The sequence below is a fragment of the Perognathus longimembris genome, chromosome 2 (assembly GCF_023159225.1).
Source record: "Perognathus longimembris pacificus isolate PPM17 chromosome 2, ASM2315922v1, whole genome shotgun sequence".
Taxonomy (NCBI): Eukaryota; Metazoa; Chordata; class Mammalia; order Rodentia; family Heteromyidae; genus Perognathus; species Perognathus longimembris.
In genome coordinates, this window is record NC_063162.1 from 19,632,733 (window position 1) to 19,655,303 (window position 22,571).

At 43.1% G+C, this 22,571-nt stretch overlaps 1 protein-coding gene across 1 annotated transcript in view; it reads right to left on the reverse strand.

Annotated features, from left to right (window-relative positions):
• Cfap58 (cilia and flagella associated protein 58) overlaps positions 1 to 22,134 on the reverse strand; it is a 95,899-nt gene extending 73,765 nt beyond the window's left edge. The window contains exons 1-8 of the mRNA XM_048336336.1: positions 21,916 to 22,134; positions 19,552 to 19,833; positions 17,224 to 17,372; positions 9,219 to 9,375; positions 7,774 to 7,968; positions 5,461 to 5,598; positions 2,759 to 2,918; positions 1,697 to 1,779 (exon numbers count right to left, since the gene is read on the reverse strand). Of these exons, the coding sequence (XP_048192293.1) occupies positions 1,697 to 1,779; positions 2,759 to 2,918; positions 5,461 to 5,598; positions 7,774 to 7,968; positions 9,219 to 9,375; positions 17,224 to 17,372; positions 19,552 to 19,833; positions 21,916 to 22,134 (1,383 nt within the window). The remainder of the gene's footprint in view (positions 1 to 1,696; positions 1,780 to 2,758; positions 2,919 to 5,460; positions 5,599 to 7,773; positions 7,969 to 9,218; positions 9,376 to 17,223; positions 17,373 to 19,551; positions 19,834 to 21,915) is intronic.
• Positions 22,135 to 22,571: the final 437 nt, after the last annotated feature.

A 22,571-nucleotide genomic window follows, 5' to 3' on the forward strand; every position in this document is an offset into this window, starting at 1 on the left:
CCCAAGGTCCCCTGTAAGCCTCCGATGTCCAGGTAATACGCTGGGCCTCCTTGGATGACCCAAATAGACACACCACCCACTGGACATTGATTGGATGATGACCCAGAAAACGTTAGCTTTGTTTTCTGGTGTTGAAATTAAGCATTTTCTACAAAAGACCAAATCATTTCAACAGGATCCTACAAGAAACAAGAGACTCATGTTGCTGTCCTTCAAAACTACACAGTCACCACTCAGTGATGATGACATTTCACATTCATTATCACTAAAGGTTCCTTGCAAAACTGCAGAGCCCTGAGAATACAACAGTCAGGAGAAGACAGCATTTTAAGGTGCCCCTGCCCTAAAGGAGGAACTGATATTAATAAAATCAAACAAATGAATATAAAGTTACTGTAGTACTACTGGGCATCACATTGTTAATATGCACTTATTTACCAAGTAAAGAAACAGTTCCCTGATGGTTAACAAAAAAAAAGGAAGCTGAGGGGGTAGGGGTGGGGGGAACTGTTCTCCTCCTATTTCCAGATTCCTGCATAGTCTCCCTGAAGCAAAAGAGGAATCTATTCTGTCACCATGTGCTCAGTTCCAGACAGCATAAAAGAATAAAGAGCCATAGACCAGTGGCTCATGCCTGTAATCCACGCTACACAGGAGACTGAGATCTGAGGGTTGAAATTGGAAGCCAGTTAGGACAGGAAAGGCCATGAGACTTATCTCCAATTGATCCCCCCCCCCCAAAAAAAAGCCAGAAATGGAGGTGTAGCTCAAGTGACAGAGTGCTGGCTTTAAGCAGAAAAGCTCAACAACGGTGCCCAGTGCCCAGATGCCTGATGTTCAAGCCCCAGAACCAGGAAAACAAAAACAAAAACAAAAAAACAGAATGAGGGAATTAATGAATGCAGGCATTTTTGCTCAGATAAGCTGTGGCCATCTTACCCAAAGCCATCCATCTAGCCCCTCCTACCCAGCCTAGGGCTCCCTCCCTGGAGGAAATCTCTAAACAGGAAAGTTTGCTTTGCATCCTTGAAAGCAATCAGTCTAAGTGAGGTCAATGGGAGGAATCTTCTGGAAGGAAGAGGGCAAAAAAAGAGGTTCCTCCCTTTAATGGAGCCTCTGAAAGATTCCAGGTGTTTCCAGCCTTTCCCTCAGCTTTGGACCACCATGAACTCAGAGACCAGAAGGGAATCAAGGATGGATGGACTACAACCCTCCTGACAAGCCAGACCAAGGAAGGGCTATACGTGCTACATGGCCAACCAGCTGTTTCCATCCCTAACACCTGAAAGTTAAAACTTAATTACCACTCACATTTACAATCTTTGGATTACAATTTTCTGATTTTAATATCTACCATTTACAAGCTGTAGATTATAGATATTAAATTCAAAAAATTTGGTCAGCTGCTCAGAATGCCACATAACACACTAGCAATGAAAACAGAATCCATGGAACACTCTGAAATCCCCACTGGCTTTTATGCTAATTCTCCAAAGTCCTTTTGTGCCCATTGGTGATGATGCAGCTTCAATTCGGGGTGCGTGAATGGGACACCACACGCTCCTGCTTAGAGCAAAACTAAGCACTGTTATTTATGCTAATCTACTTCCATCTGCCTCCAAACAACAAGTTCCGGGCAGATACTGTCCCTCTAGGAAAAGACATTTATGTGCCACTGTCATTGTAACAAACGCACCTTATTTAGTATGTCCCTTTCTCTCAGAAGCTCATCTGTGACTTTCTTATCAAATTCTGCTTGTTTCTTTGAAGCCTCCACCTCTAAATCACCAAGGAGAAAAAAAGAATTATTAATGTAATAATTAAGAGAGAATCTGCCAAAGCCAAACTGATTTCAGGTTAAAAAAAAAAGCACAAAATTGTGTAACTACACCACTTGTAGCTATACAACTGTGCGTTGATATGTGATCTTCATGACTGTGAAGTGGGTTTTCTGTCCCATTAAATAAATGGAAACTGAGGCTGAGAGAGGTGAAGCCATGGGACCAAAGTTCACCACCAAGAGATGACAGGACTAAAATCAGAAGTTCAGTTTCTCTAACCAAAAGCCTCATACAAGTAAGTAGAAATATAAAATAAAACTAGAAATATGAATAAACTAAAGAGAAAAAAATATCAAGTAGAATCTACTTGGGATTTTGAAATATCTCTTTTTGGTGCTTTTCCTATGCCAATGTGTTTATATTTGTATGGAGTTCTTCATAGTCAGTAAAGATACAAACAATTAGTCTTTATTATAGACTCTTTTGATACTTATGAAAATGTTAATTTTTGGCTCATTAACTCTCATTCTTAGCTTTAAGAGTTTCAATATTTAATAGGACACCAGTGGCTCATGCCTATAATCCTAGCTACTCAGGAGGTTGAGATCTGAGGATCATAGTTCAAAGCCAGCCAACCCAGGCAGAAAAATCCAAGAGATTCTTATCTCCAGTTAACCAGCAAAAAGCCAAAAGTGGAGGTGTTGGCTCAAGTGGTAGAAAACCAGCCTTAAGAGAGTGAAAAACCAAGGAAGAGCTCAAGGCCCTGTGTTCAAGCCCCAAAAGGAAAAAAAAGAAAGAAAGAAAAGAAAAGAAATGTGCTTAGTGACCTTCTAGTTGGCTAAGAGGATCTTGGCAGTTTGATGTTGTGTTGTTGATTATTTGGCACAATGTGTGCTTGTACACAGGGCTCTGGGTTGCAAGACAACCGTAATCACTAATAAAAGGTTCAGAAATTAACCAAGTGCAAAATGGCTTACCTCTCTCTAATCCCAAGATCTGGTTTTTTAGGGTTTCCTTTTGTTGTTCTATTTCCCCCTTTTGATCTTCAGCCTGGTGCAGTTTCCTGTGGATTTGTTCTCGAATTTTGTTCAGCTTCCCATTATCTATGCGCATCTGATGGATTTCTTCCTCTTTGGCCTGCAATTAGTGAGAGAGAATTGACCAGGATGCAAAGTAAGGAAAGGGCCAGAGACTGACAGAGGATAAACTCCAAACCAATCAAAGGTAAGTTTTCCGCTGTCAGTGTAAAGATGCTCTGTGAGATTAAATCCAAACACAGAGTGTTTGGTTTTCAGAGAAATTGAAAAACTTTACTCACCGAAGAAAATATTCAGCTATACAAATTACAAATAGTAAAAAGGATGATGTCTCAAGTGAGCATCTCATTGTGGACTCAAACAAGGAGGCTGAGTTGTAGCACAAATACATGACTTGTGCATCCAAATACTATTAGATTAACAGTTGTTGTAGACTTACAAAGGGGTCTCTTGGCAAAGGTTATTAACATACTATAAAATATTGAAACATTCTTTCAGCCCCATGGGGCCACTGTAGCCCAGTTATCTCTACTAGAGAAGTCCTCCTCTTTCCTCAAAATCGGTCTGGTGAGTGTACATTCAGATAGATAGACAGGGCAGCGTGATGACATGGTAAGCCCACATCAGAAATAATCCTAGCCAAAGGAATCTCCAGACTTTTGTTTGTGGACTACAAGTGTTAAAGATTTTTTTAAATTCTCTTTTTAAAAAAAACTGTGCCATTAGCAGTAACTGGAAAAATAGTCGAAGATTTGTCTGCAAACAATCACTAGCAATTATCTTGAGAAGGAAGAGACTGGAATTGGCTGTGAAGATTATTGCTAGACACAAAAACCCATGGGGCTAGGATCTCAATCTTTCAAGATGCCTTGTTTGTGTTATCCAAGGCATGAATTAGTGGTTGTTGTTTTTTTAACCTTAGTTTCATCTTAGCGGCTAATCCATTGTTGTGATGTAAATAGTCATTTCATTTCATCTATGATTCCAGATGAGTTGGATCTAAGGCAACCCACTCTGGACTGTTTTCAACGTTCCTCCACCTCACCCCACAGGGTTCAGTTTAGTTGACTTTAAACTCCTTTTCAATTCTAAGATGTTCTAACTCATTAGTAATCCAGACTCTATACTTAGACTTCAGACATCCTAGAAACCTCTAGTATACATACAAAACAAGGTACAAATGTGCAAATGAGTGTGTGCATGCACATGTGTATATGTGAGTGCTTTCATTAGATTCTTTTTTTTTTTAATGTAATACAAGCCAGGCACTAGTGACTCAGACCCATAATCTGATTTACACTCAGGAGGCTGAGACCTGGAGGACTAAGGTTCAAAGCCAGCCAAGCAGAAAAGTATTCTAGACAAGCTTTCCAAAATAACAATCAGAAGGTCATGCTGGAGGAAGGCTCAAGTGGTAAATCATCAGCCAGGTCAGATAAAAGTCTTGAGTTCAAACCTCAGTTAAAAAAAAAAAATGTGGGGCTGGGAATATGAACAAGTGGCAAGAGTGCTTGCCTCGTATACATGAAGCCCTGGGTTCAATTCCCCAGCACCACATATATAGAAAACAGCCAGAAGTGGTGCTGTGGCTCAAGTGGCAGTATGCTAGCCTTGAGCAAAAAGAAGCCAGGGACAGTGCTCAGGCCCTGAGTCCAAGCCCAGGACTGGCCAAAAAAAAGTTATGGTTAACTATCCAAATCTATACACTATCCTTAGTAGGCCACTCATTTTATACACAGTATTCTAACAAAATTAAAGTTGAGAATATGGATTTATTTTTCCTCTCTGAATTAAAGAGACAAACATAAAGTTGCACTGTGAATTACACATAATGTGTATCTGAGCATGAAACAGTTCCAACTTCATTTGCAAGCACTCTTTAGGGAAGAGAGAAGAACAGGAAACCTGTCTTAAAATACATGGTAAATAGATGGTAGTAAAAAAAAATCACAATTCCAGCTGGGGATGGGTGGCTCATACCTGTAATCCTAGCTACTCAGGAGGCTGAGATCTAAGGATTGAGGTTCAAGGCCAGCCCAGGCAGGAAAGCCCCTATGACTCTCATCTCCAATTAACCACCAAAAAAGCAGAAGTGGTGCTGTGGTTCAAGTGCTAGAGCACTAGCCTTGAGCTGAAGAGCTCGGGGACAGCGCCCAAGCCCAGAGTTCAAGCCCCACGACTGACAAAAAAAAAAAAATCACAATTCCAGAATCCTGGATGCAAATGCCCAGTAGAGCTGGTCCTTGCCACAGCCCTCCCATCCCAACTTCTCCATTGAAGTCATCCAGTAGCATCTGAAGCCTTTACTACTCACACTTGGATGATGGTTCCAGCCAGGGAGCGATTGGTTAGTTGCAAGGTGAATTACACAGATGAACATCTGAACTTGCTTTGGAAAGCATTTGCATAAGCCTATGACCAATAATCAGGTTTGTAATTTTATAAGTAAGAATGGAAATTAGCAGACTGCCTGCTTCTGGGCATAACACAATGATTATAGTCCTCCACCTGCTTCTTCCCAAAGCTAATCATTTATGCAACCAGGGCTCAGCCACCAGGCAAACCTAACTTCCTGGGGGCTGAGGAAAGCAGTCGCGGGGGGGGGGCGGGGGGAGGGGACAGATGTGGCACTTGGTATTTACCTTGAGCTCTAATGCCTTCTGCTGGTTTTCCTGTGACAGCTGCTCACAACTCAAAGTGTGCTGCTCATTCTCTTGCTGAAGTTTGGCATTCCGCATCTGGAACTGTTCAAGTTCCTTAGCAGCCCTCTCGTTGAGTATCTGCAGGAAAAGAAGATGCAGGTTGTGTCTTTTTAATCTGATTACAGTGTCTGCTTATGTGCCACCCAGGAGGCCCCTAAACTTCCTGGAAAAATAACATCAACCACAACTTATTTTTATTGTTGTTGTTTGCAAGAATTGTTCTTTATCCCAGATGAAAGCACTAATGCACTCAAATATCATGAATGTCAGGTGGTGGAGAAAACGAACCCTTCTTTTTTTCCAGGAGAGCCTTGGGCAGCCTTGTTCACAGGTGGTGGATAAATATTTTAATGCCTGTTTGTCATTTGGCAGGCTTTGCATACGCACCAATTGCTATAATCACCACAAATGAGCTACAGATTCAGATGGGTTTTTATCAGCCCTAGGGCTCTGAAGTTGAATCTTTCAGAGCAAATCCAGTACTAACAAGCCTGCAACACTTCCCAGCCCCAACACAGAGATGATTCCTCCCTCCAACCCAACTGAAGTGGGTGCCACGGAACAGACATGGAGTGATTTACAGCTGTCTGCTTCCAGCGTCATCTGGATCTTTCTCTTCCTCACTTGACTATTCTGAGCAGACAAAGTTTTGTAAGAATAGAAGATTGTGGGCTAGGAATGTGGCTTCGTGGTAGAGTGCATGCCTAGCATGCATGAGGCCCTACATTCCATTCCTTGGTACCTACCACATAATCAAACAAACAAACAAAAACCACATAAAATTGTAGAAAAAGGATTGTGTCATAGGAAGTCTCTTCTTTGGGGGATCTCTATGGAAGATAGGGGGATATCAAATGAGCTAAAAGCAAGAGGAGAGATGGAGAGAGAGGGACAGAGAGAAAGGGACAAAGGGAGAAAAGGAGGGACAGAAAGAGACAGAGGAAGAGGAAGGAAATGAGGGGGAAGAATAGGAGAAGAGAAATATGGCTTACTTTGTTCAAACTATAACTGCCCATGTATGCAAAAGTAAAAGGAAAAATAAAAGTCAACTTCTCATCAACAGGACGAAGTAAAATGTCACCAACTATGCTACAGACAAAAGGTTGCTATGCAAAAGGCACTGCAGTTTCAGCGTGGTGTCCAGCAGCCTTTCTAATCAATTCCATGTTCAAAAAAGTCTTGTAGGGCTAGGAATGTGCCTTAGTGGTCGAGTGCTTGCCTAGCATGCATGAGGCCCCAGGTTTGATCCCTCAGCACCACATAAACAGAAAAAGCCAGAAGCGGCGCTATGGCTCAAGAGGTAGAGTGCAAAAAGTTGAGCAAAAAGAAGCCAGGGACAATGCTGAGGCCCTGAATCCCAAGCCCCAGGACTGGCAAAAAAGAAAAAAAAAATCTTATATTTTTCCTTCTAGAGACTGAACACTATGCATTATCTATTTTAATTCTGGATTCATATAAAATGAATAAAGCCAGTCAAATAAATATATTGTAGTATCTATTTTTAAGAATAGAAAAGTACTGTATAATTTGTTAATTCTTAGAAAACAATCTTCATGAACTTCCTTGATGAAATTTGAAGAAATGACTTTCAATGTATTGAATTGCTTCTTTAAGAAGTGAGAAGGAAGCCAGGCATAACGGTACATACATGCCCTGGGCTACATAGGAGCCCTGCTGTCAAAATAATAAATAGAAAGGAAGGAAGGAGGGAGGAAGCAAGAGAGGGAGGGAGGAGGAGGAAAGGAAGCAGGGAGGGAGGGAGGGAGGGAAGAGGGGGGAGGGGAGAAAATGACAGACAAAAATTATTTGTATTCCATTAAATGGTCACAAGAATGAAAATGTAAATACATAAATAAAAGCACCAAAAATGTGTAAAGATTAAGTAGGGTTTTCTAAACTTGAAGCTTGAACCTGTTAAGAACAAATTATGTTATATTCATCACATACACACACACACACACACACACACACACACACACACACACACACACACACACACACTACAGCCATGAGTAGAAATGGTCTCATGCAGCAATGTCAACATTGTCTGTCTAGACCACTATAGTACCCAACAGCCACGTGGCTGTTGAGGACTTGAAGTGATACCAGCACAAACAAGGAACTGAATTTTTACTTCCTGAATTTCTAATAAAATTGTGAAGTGTCACCTATGGCATAAGTGGCTGCCATATTGGAACAGAAGGTCTACGACCCTGTGGCATGCCCCCACAGTGCCCTTGACGGTTTTCTCACCTTCTGCTCCTTCAACTGCTGCTCCAGCCGCTGCATCTCCTCCTTGATTTTCTGAACATACTGCTGTAGTGCCTTGATCTCCGACTGCTTGGTGTCCATGTCCACCTGGATCTGCTTGAGCTCCTTCTCCATTTTTTCCTTCTTCCGAGACTCGCGCGAAGCTTCATTCTGGCGGTGCTGGATTTCTTGTTGGAACTGCGAGGTGCACAAAGGACAGAGAAGCAAGTGGTGACTCTCTTCTGGGGCTGGTGTCCACCAGCCATGGTCCTACACCTCTCTCCCCCTTGTCACTCGCTGACCAGTCACTTTGCAGGTGCCTTTCCCTCTCTGGCACCATCAGGCTTGAACCCTGACGTTCACATCTTCGTGGATATTGTGTATTGGTTTTTCAGGGCCTTCGTACCAAAGATCCACCCTGATAGAGTGGAACAAACTCCCGGGGGCTGGAATACAATCAAGCAATCACAGAAACCTGGAGTTCTAGAATGTTTAGTCTGAAGGGATAAGTGAAATGCAGCCAGCTCTCCTAATATGAAATTGTTCTACATGATTATGGGTATTGCTAAACTGAGTACTATGATTTCATCAAGATGTCTATCATCCTACAACAAGCCTTTTTTTTTTTTCTTCTGCTGTCTCACCTTTTCTCTCAGAGAGGCACTTGATGTCTGGTTTCAAGAGCCAGACTGGTGACTCATGTCTATAATCCTAGCTACTCAGGAGGCTGAGGATTGATGTTAAGAACAAATTATGTTGTATTCATCACACATTGGAATACTCTACAGCCATGAGTAGAAATGGTCTTGTGCAGCCACGTCAGCATTGTCTGTCTACACCACTACAGTATGCACCAGTCAAGTGGCTGTTGAGGACTTGAAGTGATGCCAGCACAAACAAGAAACTGAATTTTTACTTCCTGAATTTTTAATAAAATTGTTAAGTGTGTCACCTATGGCTTATGTGGCTGCCATGTTGAAACAGAAGGTCTATCTAGGCAGACAAATCCAAGAGATTCTTATCTCCAATTAACCAGCAAAAAGCCAGAAGTTGAGTTGTGGCCCAAGTAATTGAGTGCCAGGCCTTGACTGAAAAAGCTAAGCCAGAGCACATCTTCTAGGTAGCTTTCCTCTAAAGGAGAGGAAACAAAAGGAATCTCTATCTCATCATGTCTCATGCTGGGTCCTCTGACCCTCACAAGGGACACCTGCCTGAGCCTCAACTGTAAGCCTAGTGCCTGCCTCAGTGAATTCTTAGAACCTAGACAAAGAACTCAAGAAAAACTGGTCTCTTGAGAACAAACCAGAGAAGCAAGCAGGGTGGCAGGTGCTTCATTTAGGCACAGGGGGTACACTGGAGAGAGGAGCAAGATGGGAAGGGAGGCAGGAAGGACAGGGCATCCTCTTAAAGCTGACATCTTCCATCCTGCCCTGCGAGGCGGGGCAGACCTGATTGAGGGTGTGTTCTGCATCCTCCTTTGCACGCTCCGACTGCTGGTGCTGTTCCATGGCCAACGATAAGTTCTCCCGTAACTTCACCACCTCAGACAGGAGCTGGTCTCGCTCCTTCGTCACTTCTTCTTTGAACCTCAGTAAATCTCGGATACTAGGGAGGAAGAACACACAGGATTCAGACTAATATGTCATCTACTCAGGGGTCCCTCCTGTTTTTCCTAAGGAAACTCTACAGGCTCACAGAACATGCTATTTCACATACAGAAAAAAAAACTCCCTGGGCCCTGACACAGGAGCTATTGAGAGCTGCTGGCTGAAAAGAAGTGCCAGTAATAGTGAGCATGATGCAGTCTCTTTTTTATTTTTGAGAGAATACAGTGTCTATTCATATATGAGTGTCTATTATATGTGTGTATTCTATAAGCATTTTGGGGGTGCAAACCTGGGGTTCAAGCTCAAGGCCTCACACTTGCCCAGCTTGCGTGTTTGGTTGGCTGCTGCTCTTCCACTCAAGCCAAATCTCACTACTTTTGGCTGGTTCATTAGCCATGGACTCTCATGGATTTTTCTGTCTGGGCTGCCTCCAACCAAGATCCTCCAGATCTCAGCCTCCTAAGTAGCTAGAATGGCTTGTGTAAGCCACCAGCACCCAGCTTTTATAAGCATTTTTATAAAAGCCCAGTAAAACAAAGATTAGGTGGGCAATAATCTCTGAGGAATTTGAGGTAGAAAAGTTAGGGGAAATGATACTACGCACATCTCTTGTTAATTGATCTGTTGGAATAAGATATGATTACCTCTTACAATGAATGAGAAGTGAATGTCAATTTATGAAATAATTTGTTTAATATAGCCCCTAGAGGGCTAGAATCATATGGATAAATGTTGCAGACCCTGTGGTGCCAGGAGCTGGCTAGGTGTGAACAAAGGCTCCACCCCATTGTCTCCAACCCTTAGCACTGCAAATGCTTGCCCTTTTGTTTTGGGGAAGTACTTCTTTCAGTTTCTGGGCCTGGGGGCTTATCTGGGCAGGCATGGTAGACAAGGATTGACTGAAATAGAATGGGGAAGGTACCTGCACTTTTCCCAGAAGAGGGTCCTAGGACAGCATTATGCAAACTTGTGACCAATATAGAAGGTGTATAAAACTAAAGGCTTTTGCTGAAATAAACAGAGTTGTGCCAATCAGCCTTCTCCCCGGCTCCTTCATCATCAATCCCTTTGCCCCTCGGAATCCTTGTTCATGCTGCGGCTGGCACCCGAACAGGGACCCGAGGAAATCATTGGGAGAACTTCTCACGCACAGAAGTAGGCAGGTAAGGGGACTGCAAAGTGCAGTAAAGGAAAGGAAATAGAAAAAGGAAAGGAATAAGAAAAAGAAAAGGAGAAGGAGACGTAAAATGGGGGCAAAACAGAGCAAAGAGAGGTGACTGTTTCTGATGGCCTTCAGGGCACTTCAAAGGCAAAAGGGCTGTAAGATTAGTTCAAAGGGGCTAGAGGAATTTTTTGAGGTTATGGAGAATCTCTGCCCCTGGTTCCCTGAGTAGGGAACAGTGGACTTGGCCATATGGCAAAAGGTGGGCCAAGAATTAAAAAATCAGATAAAAGTTAGAGGAAAACAAGCTATTCCCCCTCAGACATTTTCTGTTTGGAACATGATTAGAGAGAGTCTGGATCCCAATCACCAGATTGAAATTGTTTCTATAAATCATTGTCTGAAGAGAAAAATAAAGAAACCCTCCTCTTGTATCAGAGGAGGAGGGAGAGGACTGTCCATCAAAGTGTGAGAGTGTTAGAAGTATAGAAAGTCTGTGTCAGTCTTTTGATGCTCTCTGTAAAGAAAGACAAAGACCCTGTAGGGCACCGGCCCTTCCCCATGCCTGGCCCTGTGAGAACCACCTTGCCTGCGATAAAGAGGGAAGGCAACTACCACCTGCTCCTAATTCAGATTCCTCCACCCATGTCTGCAGTCCAAAAGGCTATATTGAGTGCAAAGGAGCAGGGGGAGGATACTGGGGATTTCCAACATTTTCCTGTCTTACAAGACGAAGGCAACCAGCAGTATGGTATTCTAAATTTTAAGGAATTGAACGAAATTAAGACTTCCACTGCTCAATATGGGGCAACTGCTCCTTTTACTTTATCCCTGATTGATAATTTGGCCCGACAAGCATTATGCCCAGGGGATTGGAAGACAATTGCTCAGGCTTGCCTCAATGGGGGAGATTATTTGTTATGGAAGGCAGAATGGATGGAAAGGTCTGATCAGGTGGCAAAATACAATAACCGCACCAACATCCCTATATCCTATGACATGCTGGTGGGTGCAGGTAAATAGTTTAATGTTCAACAACAAATTAATTACCCAGAAATTGCTTAAGGGCAAATTAATGAATGTGCAACTAAAGTCTGGAGGAAGCTTCCTACTTCTGGGCAAGGACTGAGGAGTTATCTAAGATCAGACAGGGGCTAAATGACTGTTTTCAAGCCTTTGCCTCCTGGGACAGTAGGGTTAGTGTTCAGCAGGTCCAGCTGGACTAAGAAAGGATTGTTTATCCAGGTGTTATTGATAATGATTATACAGGAGAAATTAAAATTATGGCTGGACTGGAAAGAGGAACCTTGCTGTTCCTGCGCATACCCCCCATTGCTCAATTAATTTTACGTCCTTTAGTTCCTCTATTTAATGAGTCTCTCAAACCTAACCAGTGAAATAGAGGCTTTGGCTCCACAGATAATGCTTTTTGGCTTCAGAGATGTGGACAAGAACGACGCGAATTAGAACTTTACATAGGAGGGAAGCTTTTTACAGGCCTAGTTGACACCGGAGCTGACGTTTCTGTTATATCCAGCCTACATGGCTCCCCCTCCTGGCCAAAAGAGGATAGCCTCAGGCTGCTGCAGGGTATAGCCTTGTCCAAAGTTACTCAAAAAAGTTCTTCCACACTACGGTGGCTAACCAAGGAGGGGCATTCAGGCATTTTTCAACCCTTTGTTTGCTCAATCTCCCAGTACATCTATGGAGCCATGATGTGCTGTCTCAGAGGGGTGCTTACATCCACAGTCCCAGCCCAGTTGTTTCTCAACAAATGCTTTTTGATTAATGGGATGTCAGGTCTGGGACCTCCAGGGAAAGGAAGGTTGGAACCTTACCAGCCTGTTGCAAACCCAAACAGACAAGGCTTGGGTTTTCAACAGGGCCACCGATAATAGCAGCTTTACATGCAGAACCTATACCTCAGCACCTGTATGGGTAGATCAGTAGCCCTTACCTGAAGAAAAACTTGAAGCTGCCAAGGCTCTAGTTCATGAGCAATTGTTGCAAGGCCATATTAAGCCTTCTACTAGTTCCTGGTACACCCCTATATTTGTCATTAAAAAGAAATCAGGAAAATGGAGACTTTTCCAGGACTTGAGAGAGGTTAATAAGGCTATGTTTCCTATGGGCAACTTACAGCCTGGTTTGCCCTCACCAACAGCTATTCCCTTATCTTTTTCCCTATTGGTATTAGATTTAAAAGATTGCTTTTTTACCATACCTCTGAGTCCAGGGGATGGAAAAAAATGCCTTTTCTGTTCCCAGCATTAATATGATTCAGCCCTATGACAGATATGAATGGACAGTGCTTCCCCAAGGAATGACCAACAGCCCCCTGTTAAGCCAGCTATATGTGGACAAGGCCATACCGCCCATACATAAAAGATATCCCTCTGCCCATATAATTCATTATATGGACGATATCCTAATTGGAACATCCACTGAGAAACAAGTTAATCTTATTTTCCAGCATATGCAACAGTCCTTACAGTTGTATAACCTGATTGTGGCTCCTGAAAAGTTCAGAGACAATATCCTCTTTCATATTTAGCTTACCACATTTTTAGCAAAAAAAAAAAAAGTTACTCCCCAAAAGTTAAAAATAAGGACTGAATAGTTGAACTCTTAATGACTTTCAAAAGTTACTGGGGGATAGTAATTGGATTTGCCACTCATTAAAAATTACTTCTAAACAGTTACAACCTTTTTTTCAAATTTTACAGGGTGACTCTAACCCAGCCTCTCCAGAATTCTTATACCTGAAGTGGTGGAGGCCTTAAAAATTATTGAGTGTGTAATTAGTAAGGCCCAACTTGTACGTGTAGATTATTCCCAAATTATTGTCTATTTGCTGCCATTTTTGGCTTTACAGCAGTATTCCTTTGCTATAAATTTTTACCCAGATAGTCAGTGTGTTGTTTGTTTTACAACGCATCCAGGATGCCATTATTCTTACTTCAGATGAGGAGCTGCTGCACCTTTTTACTTCCCTCCAACAACAACTGTTGTAGCACACAGCCCCTATATTTGTCATATACGTGCTCATTCTCTTTCGCCAGGACCTTTAACATATTGCAATGCCCTAGCTGATGAGTTAACTCGGCTTGACATGCTTATTTTTCTGTTGATGCTGCACATGATGCCCATCAAAAATTTCATCAAAATGTGGCCGCCTTTTGTAGACAGCTTAGATTAACACGTTAACAAGCCCGTGCTATAGTCCACCAATGTGCCCATTGTCCACCTACTCATGCTGTTCCCACCGTTGGGGTTAACCCACGGGGTCTTCTGCCTGGACAGTTGTGGCAAATGGATGTAACCCATGTTCCCTTTTTTGGCTGTTTGTCCTATGTTCATGTTTCTGTAGATACTTACTCTGGATTGCTTTTTGCCTCCAGTCACACAGGAGAGGCTTATAGAGATGTTGCTGCACATTTATTTACAGCTATTGCCTTTATGGATTTGCCTCAACAAATTAAAACTGATAATGGTCCTGTCTATTCTTCTCAGGCCTTTAAAACATTGTGCTCACAACTACATAATACTCTTAGCACGGGCATCCCCTACAATCTTCAAGGACAATCCTCAAGGACATTGTGGAGCGAGCCCATGCTACTTTAAAAAATCAAATTCTAAAAATAAAAAAAGGGGGAATTAGCTACCCAGAAGGCTTTACCACATACCATTGTATCCCTATCTATTTTTGTTTTAAATTTCTTAACTGTTTTCGAGGATGGCTTCCCAATAGGAGAGACCTGCCATGCCCACGGCAATGGTGCGATGGAGAGGTCCTCAGACAGGAGTCTGGAATGGTCCTGAACCCCTCTTACAATGGGGCCGAGGTTCCAGGCCGGCTCATTCGCCATGCTGAGACTCCATTGGTCCTTCCAAAAAATGAGCTTGAAGGAGCGTGTGCCTCAAACCCACAGACAGAGGGCTCCATTTCCAACTTGGGAGCAAATAAAGGCCCTAACCTCCAAGAGTCAGAAGATAGTGACCGGTGCAGAAAAGAACCTTATACCTAAAACCATGTTTCTGGCTATGCTAGCCTTGATAACTTGTGCCCAAGTGTCAGCTGAAGTTCACTAGGCCTACTTGCCTGACCCCCCTCTTGCCCGTCGAGTGTTGTGGGAGGAACCATCTATGAGAGTGTTTACCAATGCCACAGGGCTCTTTGGGGGAGATAGTGCTGAATTTTTAGAGCCATATCCTAAGCCTATAAATTGGACCAGGCTGTCTGTTAGCCCACCTATTTGCATGCCCATGGACAGCATACATGGGTGTGTTAGTGTAGCAGAACGTACACGTATGGTAAGGTATACAGGGATAGACAATGGTCTTATTTTCTTCAGGGGAGAAAAGATGTTCAGATGGAAAAAGATGGAGTTTATGCATAATACTTCTAGAGTTGCTTTGACAGGAGGTGCTGTTCACCCCACCTGGATTCCACTATGCCCAGAGGCTTCTGCAGCTGCCGATGACCAGACAGCATGGAGGGCCCATGGATTTGACATATTGTCCACTGTTCCAGTGGTGGGAGGCCCCCACTATGCATTGCAGGACTGGTCCCAGAGGAGTGACGTGATCAACAGGATCTTGCTGGCTACCATCTTGGTCAGCCGACGTGGACAAACTCACCCTGACATCTGGAGACTGGCTGCTGCCCTGAGGCCTACTTGGACTAATGCCTCTTACCCTCCTGTACCTTCGTTCCAGGGACCTATCCCATCCCCTGAATTTGTGTCATTTACTGTGCAAGCTTGTGTTATACATCCTTACATGCTGGTAGTTGGGTCAGGTGAAGTTGTAAAGGATGGGGATACGTTTCTTGCCTCTTTCAAAAATAACTGTGTTCTTACTAACTGCATAAGCAATTTTATACATCCTGGAGCACGTACAGTATTTGTAACTATGCAACTCCCTTATCTTATGGAACCATGGTATAGTGACTTTGGGCTTCAATTTGCTTTTGAAGTTCAGAAAGCTCTTAGCCGCTCATGCAGATTTTTGGGAATACTGATTGCCAGCGTTATTGCTATTATAACTCTTATTGCTAGTGCCACTGCTTCCACTGTGGCCCTTACCCAAACCATACACACAGCACAACATATTAATACTTTGGCTAAGAATGTTTCTGGGGCCCTTGGGACACAGGTGCGAGTAGATAAAAAGATTGTGGAATGTCTGAATGCTTTGGAAACAGCCATGCTGTATGTTAATAATCAGGTAAAACTGTTAAAGACCCAGTTAAAAATGACTTGCCATGCTAATTGTCAATACATTTGTGTTATCCCTCTTAAATATAATGGAAATGTAACTTGGACCAATATCCAGCATCATATTTTAGGAATTTGGTCCCATGATAATTTGAGCTTTGACATTATGCAGCTTCAGGGACAGATATATGATATGGACCACTCCACCCTAAAGGTGGCGAACCCTGCAGATTTAGCTGCCTCAGTTCTCCATTACCTACAGGGATTTAACCCAGGAAATGTGTTGCAGCACTCCTTTTGGTATTTTTTAGGCATCTTCCTGTTCATTGTTTTGGTCTTTCTTTCTCTGCCATTCCTCCTGAGATGTATGACCCACTCCTTAGTCCAGGCCCTGTCCGATATGCACTTGTTCAATGTAAAAAAAACAAAGCACGGGGAGATGTTGCCAACCCTGAGGTGCCAGGAGCTGGCAGGGTGTGAGCAAGGCCCCACCGCCACTGTCTCCAACCCTCAGCATTGCAAATGCTTGCCCTTTTGTTTTGGGGAAGTGCTTCTTTCAGCTTCTGGGCCTGGAGGCTTATTTGGGGAGGCATGGTAGACAAGGATTGACTGAAATAGAATGAGGAAAGTGCCTGCTGTCTGCACTTTTGCCAGCAGTGGGTCCTAGAACTGCATTATGCAAACTTGTGACCAATATAGAAGGTGTATATAACTAAAGGCTTTTGCTGAAATAAACAGAGTTGTGCCAATCAGCCTTCTCTCTCCCCTTGCCCCTTGGAATCCTTGTTCGTGCTGCGGCTGGCCCTCTGCAGATAAAGTACAACATGAAGCATACACATAGGCAAATAATTTGACCTTTTTTTTTCTCTAGTCACCCAAACAGATTAGCGGTGAGTTTGAGGAGGGCCAGTGATACCCACAGATTAGAATTGTCCAACTGTGACCTCCACATCTCAGAAACCATTCCATCTGACCAAGCATGACATTCAGCCTCTGCTACAGAGCAAGCCTGGAGCACAGTGACTCTGTCAAGAGGAAATCGAGGGAGGACTCACCCTGCAGATGCTCACAGCTGACCGCCATGGAACAATTGCTCAAAACACAGTAATTTGAAAGTGTTTATTTACCAACATCTTTGATGGAAATGTTTAATAAGAAACCTTCCAATTCACACCCAGCTCCCAGGTTGCTATGTCTGAGCACACTGTTGAGGCTAAAACTCTTTCCCCTCTCCTCATACTTGTCCAATTCTCCTATAAAACTCCTCCCATCCAGAGCTTTGTTCATAGGTTAATATAACCACAGATTCACAAAGCAAAACTAATAGTGAAACATAGGAAAGAGTGGCTGGGAGTCCAACAAAGGAAAGTTTTGCATTGCACTGAAGCTTTCAAGGAGACACCAGCCTGTCTACTGCAGAAGGAAAAGCAACTGTTCAAGACACTGCACAGAGGTTGTGACCTACTTGGTATCCTGGTCTATTGACAGACCAGATCCCTGTTCCACAAGTTTGGTGAGGTTCACTATTTCCTCTTTAAGGGCCAGAATCGTCTCCTTGGCCTTCTGCTCCTTATCGTAGGCCGCGTCCACCATCTTCCAGGCCTTTTCGATTTCCTGAATGGGCCACAGGGTATCAGTGAGTAAAACCAAATTGGCTTCTATATGCAAGAAAGACTAGCTGATAGGATAACACTGACTACAGTGTAGAGGTCACTGATGGGAAAGAACATTATCTGATATGCATTTTACCTTATGAATGAGCTCATACTGACTTACTGAATTGTTGTTTAACATGAGCTGGCCAAAATCAAACAGGACTGGCAAGGGGCATTTTTTTTCGTGTGTGTGTGTGTGTGTGTGTGTGTGTGTGTGTGTGTGAGTATGGCTATAAGGTTCAAAAAAGGTTGCAACACCAGGAGGATTGTATCTAATAAAGAAATTGGTAGGTTTATAATATTAAATGTCAGCTTATGTGTTTTTGCAAGCCCGGAGATTTATAATAATATTATTAATGGTAAGCTCTCCTAAGAAATAAGCATGGATACAGACTTTAAACTGATAGATTGAATAGAACTTTTTGATAAATTTGTAAATAAGGAATATATTTTGTGGTCAGGCCCCAAGTAAATGCCTAGATGGCAAAGTAAGATTTGAATTGCCCCAGTCTGTACATAACAACCTTGGTAATTCCCATTTTCAGAGGTTCTGACCCAGGCCTTCTTATCAAATGCTTTCAGGAAAATGTGATTACATAAAGTTTTGTTTTTGTTGGTCATGGGGCTTGAACGCCTTGGCGTTGTCCCTGAGCTCTTCCTCTTAAGACTAGAGCTCTACCACTTGAGCCACATCACCACTTCTGGTTTTCTAGTGGTTAATTGGAGATAAGAGTCTCACGGACTTTCCTGCCCAGGATAGCTTTGAACTGCAGTCCTCAGATCTCATCCTCCTAAGTAGCTAGGATTATAGGTATGGTGCCTGGCCGGTTACATGAAGTGTTATTGTCCAAATCATTTTCATCTATTACACTTTTTTCCAGTGCTAGGACTAGAACTCCAAAGTTCATGTGTGTTATACAAGCCCTCCCAGGCCAGTCATCAATTAGACTTTAGCCAATTCACTACTTGTAGTTTTAAATGCATTTTGAACACTGTATTTTCATACCATAAAATGAATTAACACCTTCTTATATTGGCTAGTTTTCAAGGAGAAGAAATTGACAATAAAGAAAAATTACACTAAAATAATGATTTTCTAAGAGAAAACAGACCATATTATGTTCTGGTCTTGAGAGTAAATTTGAAGTGGATGGCATCAAATCACATGATAGGCAAGGAATTGCCTAAAGTATTTTGTAAATTATTTTTCATAGCTAGAGTTTTGACTTGTAAATTAATATGTCTTGATCTCACATAACCCTGAGAAAACAAATATTCATGTTTTGTCTCCAAAATAATATAACACTCTTAAGGAGAAAAAATATATAATGTGGTATTAATTAAAATTCCCTTATATAACTACTTAAGTATTTTTTAATTTTAAATTTTTTAATTTCTTTTTTTTTTCAGTACTGGGGCTTGAACTTAGGTCCTGGGCACTGTCCCTGAACTCTTTTTGCTCAAGACTAGTGCTCTTCCACTTTAAAGCCACAGCTCCACTTCTGATTTTCTGGTGGTTAACTGGAGCTAAGAGTCTCACAGATTTTCCTGCCCAGGCTAGCTTCAAATTGAAATCCTCAGAGCCATCATCTTCAGTAGCTAGGATTATAGGTGTGAGCCACCAGCACCTAACCAAAAAAATTTTTTAAGAATAAAAGTATATAATATAAAATTGTCTTATTTCCTTAATATTCCTCCTGACTGAATCCCTGTTTCTCCTATTAGAGTGTTTTGGAAGAGTGGGAAGAAATAAAAGAGGAAAAAGGAAGAAAGATCATAAAAATTGCTATCTAAAACTAGAAACATTGGAATGTCTTTGACAAGCTATTGCATATATAATTAATCACCTTGCATCAAATGACACACATTGAGATTCCTAATACCACATTTACTTGTCTCTAAGTCACTTTGGCTAACCCACTATAAACCAGAAACCAAGTCACTAAGGTTCTCCATTATTTCCTGCATGGTAAACTTCATCAGGGCCATCTATTTCCTTTGAAAATAAACATATTCCCTGGTTTAATGAATATATAGAACATGTACATGTTTTGTCCACTCACTAACAGCCAAGAGCTACCAATATAGTGAAAGAACGACATCTGAGATTCAAGGTCATCTGCTTGTGGATCACTGACCTTCTTCAGGGAGGCAATGGTTGTCTGGTCATCCTGAGAGAGCTTCAGAGCAGTGGCAACCTTTGCAGAATTCACCACAATCTCTGCATTCAGCTCTCTGCACTTGGCCATCAAACGCTTTTCATTGTCATAAGACTTTCTCATAACAGCATGAAGTTTCTCATATTCAATCCTGAATTTTTCCAGACTTTTGTCTCCTGAAAGTTCGCCAAGAACCTCCTGAAAATCTCTTTCAATTTCTTCAAATGCAGTTTCTTCCAGCGCTAGTTTTTCACCCTTGTCCTGTGTAAAAGAGCAAGGAAGGGAGTGGATGCTTTACAATATCTCTGTTGTTATCTGTTATCTCTACTCCTCCCCCTGAATGAAAGGGCCTCATACCAACAAAGGAAAAGCCACTGGAAAGCAGAAAAAAATAAGTTGGAAACTTCCCTTTTCATCCTCTGAAGCATTTATGAGGTATATAGTTATAGATAGATATAGATATCACTATAATTCATTAGATGAGGTCATACTGGAGTAAGTCAGGCCCTACCAATATGATTAGTGTCCTTAACAAGAAAGAAAAGGAGAATCTGATAACAAACAGAGGTGGAAGAACATGGGTGATGACATGAAGATCAACTGAACTGTCGAAGTTGCATCTAGGAAAAATGAAGGATTGCCTACCACTGCCCGAAACTAGCAAGAGGCAAGGATGGTTTATATTCTGGCTCTCAGAGGGGGTGTCATTCTGCCAGCATCTGGATTCTAGACTTCCCGTCTGGAGAACTGGGAGACAAGAACCTTACTGTTTTAAGCAATCTGAGTTTGTGGTACTTCGTTGTATGATTATTGGTCTATTTTGTTAGGATTGGTTTGGTTTGGCCTGTTAGTACTGGCGTTTTGAAATCAAGGCCTCATGCTTGCAAGCACTCTGCCACTTCAGCCATGACCTCTGTCCTCTGGCATTCAGATAGAGCCTCCTGCTTTTGCCCAGCCAACCCTGGGTCTCAATCCTCCTACCTCTGCCTTGGGAGTAGTTAGGAAAAGCCTGCACCCCCACCCCTGGCTAGTTTGTGGTATTTAGTTATGGCTACCCTAGAAAATTAGCACCTACTTCTTATTAGGAACATAATAATAGTAGTAATAATATGGTTAGTATATTTATTCACTCATTGAGCAAATATTTGTTGAGCACCTGCTATAAGTAATTCTACTGATGTCTCCTATGGGAGATAATGGTGCCCCCATAGGCAATGTGTTTTTTGGTCACCAGATGGGGTATGTCACACTCATGTCAGGAATATAAAATTTAGTCTTTGACATAAAATAGATTTGAAGTTCTATAAGAAGAGAGAATTGCTCCAAGCAGCAAGAAAGCAGCACATCATAAAAGACATGGCATTTGAGCAGGCCTAGAAGGAAGAAAGGATTTCTCACAGGTGGAGATGGAGTAAAGGGCAACCTGGGTGAGAATTAGCAGTGTTTGTGCAGAAGTCAGGGCCAAGCAGGTATTCAAATTGGCCAGAGTGAAAGAGGCATGCAGGGAGAAGGCTAGCTAGTGTATTAAGGATAGACTAGAGGCAGAGATAAGTATTCTAACAAGTGTGGGCTGCATTATTCTGAAGGCCACAAAGAACTACTCAAGACTTTTAAGCAGAAGAGGAATATGGAGTGATGGTGCCGAGGAAATAAAGATGACAGGGGGATGACAAGAGAGGGACAGCATCAACCACAGAAAGTAATGTTCATAAAGGGAAACTAGACAGACCATTAGGATGGGATGATAATGGAATGTGGATTGAGTAGAGAAGACATGGGATACGGTAGTGGTGGAGCCTGGTAGTGCTAAGAAACTCTGGGACCAAAGCTAGCTGCATAGACCTATGGCCCATTCATTGGTATAGGTAGGGTTCAGTGCTCAGAAACACCCACCCTTGGTAAATGTCAAAATTCTTAATTTTTGAATAAGATTTTTGTGTTGTATTGGGCCTCACAAATCAAATAGCTGATCCTGGATGAAACTCTTGAGGGAGTGAGTAATCTTTTTTTTTTTGGGGGGGGAGGCCAAGATCCATTTGCATGCTTATAACTTCATTGGAGGGCCATAGAAAATTATCCATACAGGCAGGGTAGTTTGCATGACGCATGGAGAAGCTGTATGTGTCTGTGCCCCGCATGTACCAAATGATTTCATGAAGGTTGTATGGCTCCTGGGCAGGACATTGCCATCGCTGAGTTGGGGGGTTGCGGGGCAGGGGGGACTCTGACAGAGCAATGAAGAATTTGGGTAGCGCAGATGGGCACTGTGAATGGCAAGTGATGGCAAGGTCTTGAGGGCGTTGAGGTTGTAGATGAGAGGGCAGCTTGGCTGATGGAGCGTACGTAGTGAGGCAACCCGCATCGGTGAGGCTGCAGACTGGGGTGCGCTACGGTGTAGGGGAGTGGCTGGACCATGTTCACACAAGGGGCAAAGACAAGCGTGGGGGGCAGTGTAAATGGGCCAAAAGGCCTTCGTGGAGGTGAATGGCAGCCGGCGAGCCCACGGTGGGGGATCAGGGTGTGAGGAGGGAACTGGCAGTACGCAGGGACGACCATGACCATCTTCGGGTATCTCTCCGTGGCGTCAGTCACCTCCTGGCTCAAACGCTAGGGAGGGGCGCACGTGACCGACCCATGGGTCTGAAAACTCTGGAGAGGAGGACAGGAGGGAGTGGGGACTGCTCCCCATTGGGGAAGCTGAGGAGAGGGGGTGGCCGGGAGAGGGAAAGCCGGGGAGGGCAGGGAGGGGCGCTGGCTCCTGACCTCGGCCATCCTGACGCTCTGGGGCTGCTGTGGAGCTCGCAGAAACTGGAACGGACTCAAGAGGTGCTGCGCACTGCCCCCAGTGTCTAAAACGGCGACACGTTATCTCTATCGCCTGCCCGGGGCCCGGAATCCCCGGGCTCTGTGAGTCCTCCGCCGCCTGGCAACCGCTACGCGTCCCCAGGACCCGAGCCTGCGTTCCAGAGGGGCAGGGCCTCAGTGACCTCAGGGAAATA